This window comes from Pistacia vera, unplaced genomic scaffold (assembly GCF_008641045.1).
Source record: "Pistacia vera cultivar Batoury unplaced genomic scaffold, PisVer_v2 Contig692, whole genome shotgun sequence".
In the NCBI taxonomy this organism is placed as follows: domain Eukaryota; kingdom Viridiplantae; phylum Streptophyta; class Magnoliopsida; order Sapindales; family Anacardiaceae; genus Pistacia; species Pistacia vera.
The window spans coordinates 990,213-994,296 of NW_022196548.1; the positions used below are offsets into that span (position 1 = coordinate 990,213).

Consider the following 4,084-nt stretch of genomic DNA (forward strand, 5'->3'; position numbering starts at 1 on the left):
ACTTAAGAAAATAGAGGTAATCAGATTACCTCAAATATTACTAACATAGCAACTATTGATAATGCAAGATTATCAAAATCTTATATTACTTGACAACCAAACATGATAATCAAATAATATATAAGATAACATAACTCTAGTAATCTTCCATTACCTCCTACCAAACGATATATATTTTAATTTTGGATAAATAAAAAAAAAAAATTGTATTAATCGCAAAGTCAACAAGTATGTAGTACCCAAAAAATAAACTGTACACGTGTCGAAAGGTCAAACTGCAACTGTGTTTTTTCCCATAGATAAGTGAGAAGCAACCAGTTAAAAACTTGAAACTCAAGAGTATCATCATCATCGGAGCTAGAGCAACTCAAAGAACCAGAGAAGATGAGGCTGAAAGTATACGCGGATCGAATGTCGGAGCCATCTCGAGCTGTTGTTATCTTCTGCAAGTAATTCATTATTCTTTAAACAATACAACTCGAGTTTAAGTGCTAAGTCTTTATTTCAAGATGAAGAATTTGATGTCCTTTTCTGTTTTGTACAGGATAAATGGAATAGATTTTGAGGAGATCAAAGTTGACTTAGCAAAGCGTCAGCAATACTCTCCTGAATTCAAAGGTTCTTGACGACACTTTAATACTATGATCTTAATCATAAGAATTTGCCACACAGTCGCCTGGTTAAAGACCCAGTGTGATTAAACTTTAATGAATTCTATTGTTAATTCCAAGTTTTGTTGCTGATGTTAATAAGATGGAGCTGGGTCGATTGAAGTTCACTCGTTAAACTAGATGATGAGATGATAATAGTTAATTGTGTGAGGAAAGTTAAGTTTGGACAAATTGATCATTTGTTTGGTTGTTGATAGTGCTAGATGTGAATTAATCACTAATTTCTACTTAAGTGGATGGTTTTTGGATGTTTAACATGCGTTCTGATTAGCAAAATATGCTAGTGTTGCTTTTACTTGAAGAAATTGGTAGCACTTATCTTACCAATTATAAAGAATGTATTCGGTGTTTTATTATTTATTTCAATGCTGTAATTTCAGAACTTAGCAATTTATTCAGTGATTTCATTACATGAAGATATGTGTAGCACTTTACTTATCAATTATAAAGAATGTGTCCAGTGTTTTATTATTTATTTCAATGTTGTAATTTCAGAGCTAAACCCTATGAGTAAAGTACCAGTTATTGTTGATGGAAAATTCAAGCTGTTTGAGAGGTTTGTATATATTTTCCCCTTTGGCTTTATCAACTACCAATTTCTTGGGGTGGAATCATCTAATTATTAATTTGCTCGCGTGGTGGTTTATACCAAATGTTAGATTACACTCTTAGTGGTGTATGTCCATTCTGTATTTGTGATGATACCTTTAGATTTCAACTATGATGGTTCAACTCTCATTTCTTTATCACTTATAAACACTGTTTCGTATATATATTAAAGGTTGTTTATACAAATATAACAATAAATTTAGGAAGGACTCTTTTTGACCTGTTAAGTGTCTAATAAATTCGGATGCACAGTAACATACAATTTTGTTATTTGTTCAGCCTCGATATGCTTTATTTTATTTTTCCTTTTCTCAAAATTGAGGGGGAGGAGATCATTACCAAAGTTTAATGTTTTATCCACTTATTTATATATTTATTTCCTTGCAGTCATGCAATACTTATCTATCTCGCCTGTGCATTTCCTGGAGTAGCAGATCATTGGTATGTAATTGCTCATCAGTTTATTCCTGACTATGTTCCATGTTACATGAAGCTCCTTAAAATTTGTGTCATATCGTGGATGCAAGATAATATGAGTATGATATGAATATGGCATGGGGTATGATGTGAAGTTGGTCCTGATACCTGAAGAATATGAGCAACAAAGCTTTAAAATGTACTTCCATTAGAAACTATAAATTCTGTAAACACTCTGTTGATATTTCTGCGTTAAATCTATACATGCTTTATATAGATGGGTCATCCAAGGGTATAGCTGAAGACAATCTGACAACTTCAGCTGCATAAACTGATTCATAACCAAACTTATCATGTGTTCTAGTGTCTATGAATAATAGGCTACAATGTTGCATCTAAGTTTTTTTGCTTTCATTTTAAGAACTATGAACTATGTCAGAATGATATGTTGTGTTCCATCTTCAGTTTGAATACTAATGTTTTGCAGCCCAGTTCTAACATCTTTTCATATTTCAAGGTATCCTAATGATCTTTTCAAGAGAGCCAAGATTCATTCAGTGTTGGATTGGCATCACTCTAATCTACGCTATGGTGCAGGTACCTTCTAAAATATATATTTTAACTTGCATTGGTGGAAGATCCAACATGAATTACACCCTTTAATAAATTTAAATAAATCATTTTTTGGATTATTTTTTTAAATAACCTATGTATGTTATTAGTGGCGCTGTCCAAAAACAAAATTTTCGAGCATCTATGCAAGAAAGTGCTTGTGTATCCATATTTATCTGGTGGCATTATATGGTTTTGATTAATGACCTAAGGACATTGTATACATTTTATTTTTAAGTTGGCCATCACAGACTCCAGATCTGTACCCTTGTTTGAATTGTTCATCATTGAACTGTCTGATATGAATATATACAGTCATTCTTTTAGCTGCCGCATCCTTATTACTACTGAAGATGGCAGTTTTTTTGGTGTGTATTTTAGGTATGTCAATGGAGCATTTTTCAGTTTTTCCTTTTATTAGTCTTGAACTTGATGTTTTTCTTTTCAGTCAAATTCGTTCAAAATGTTGCCCTAGGACCTGCTCTTGGCCTTCCACTGAATCCAGAAGCTGCTGCTTTAGGTGAGAAAATTTTGTCTGCAGCACTCGATAAGATAGAGTCCTTTTGGCTCAAGGGGAATGGAAAGTTCTTGTTGGGTAGCAATCAACCATCTATAGCAGATCTTAGCCTATTTTGTGAAATAATGCAGCTGGAGGTACGTATTGGCTGAATGCTAAAATATGCCACAGTTGCAATCTTCTTAAAGACATTTCTTGTATTTTTTTCTTTTACTTGAAAGGTAACATATGGTTTTGGGTCTCACCTTGAGATCTTGTGATGAAATTTATTTTCTTGGTGTAGGTGGTGGATGAGAAGGACCGAACTCGAATACTGGGCCCACACAAGAAAGTGCAACAGTGGATTGAGAATACAAAAAATGCAACAAGACCTCACTTTGATGAAGTGCATAAAATTCTCTTCAAGGTCAAAGAGAGACTGCAACAGCAGCAGTCAGTGGCAGCAATCAGTGACAACACATCTAGCACTAAAACTACATTGCATTCTAAAATGTAAGTAATGTCTTCAAAAAGATTTGGATGATCTATAAAACTTTGGCTCTATTTCAAGAAGCCTGGCATGAGCCTAGCGTTATAAACATTAAACAAATGACAGAAGTGAACCATGAATTTGAGCCTAGCTCATACAATATATTGTCTTCCTTTTGGTTGTGGCATTTTTTATTTTCATGGTAGACATTGCAGTTTTTGATTGGCTGAAAGTGATGCTGCACTAAGGACATAATGGTCTAGCAAATGAAAGCAGCCCCTCACTTCTTATTCACTTGTTTACATGAGAATGCAGATTCTTTGGCATAAAATTTTGTTTAAAAGTATAAGATTAAAGTGAAAGGAAAAATAAAGAACAGTTGCACTGATGAAGATGTACCTGCAGCCTGCAGGTGGAACAAAACTAAACAGAATCCTTTTTTTTTTAAAACTATTTCGCAATGCGTTCATTTGATCTTCACAAGTCCCAATATAAACCAACCATATATCTGCAGATCATCAAACAACTACTTATATGTACATAAACTGCCGGCAGGCCAAGGATTATCATCACTTAATATTCTGGCCCAATTTATTCCTGGCAGATCTTCTCACCTTTACCATATATAGACAATGCAGAATAAAAAACCATCTTCATAGATCATTCTATCATTATTCCACGTATCTCAAGATTGTTCAGCTTCTTGGGCTTCTTATAGTTCTTCAATAAGAGAGAGCAGCAAACTACACTGACTGATGAAGCTGCCATCGCTGCTCCGGCAATCCATGG

General features: G+C 34.0%; 1 protein-coding gene across 1 annotated transcript; it reads left to right on the forward strand.

Moving 5' to 3' along the window:
* Window positions 1-301: 301 nt before the first annotated feature.
* On the forward strand, window positions 302-3,495 carry LOC116113931 (glutathione S-transferase T1-like). Its single transcript, XM_031400088.1, has 7 exons — window positions 302-449; window positions 545-618; window positions 1,167-1,227; window positions 1,668-1,721; window positions 2,215-2,294; window positions 2,758-2,963; window positions 3,110-3,495. The coding sequence occupies exons 1-7, from the start codon at window positions 385-387 to the stop codon at window positions 3,320-3,322; spliced, it is 753 nt and encodes a 250-aa protein (XP_031255948.1). The 5' UTR covers window positions 302-384; the 3' UTR covers window positions 3,323-3,495.
* The last annotated feature ends 589 nt before the right edge of the window (window positions 3,496-4,084 follow it).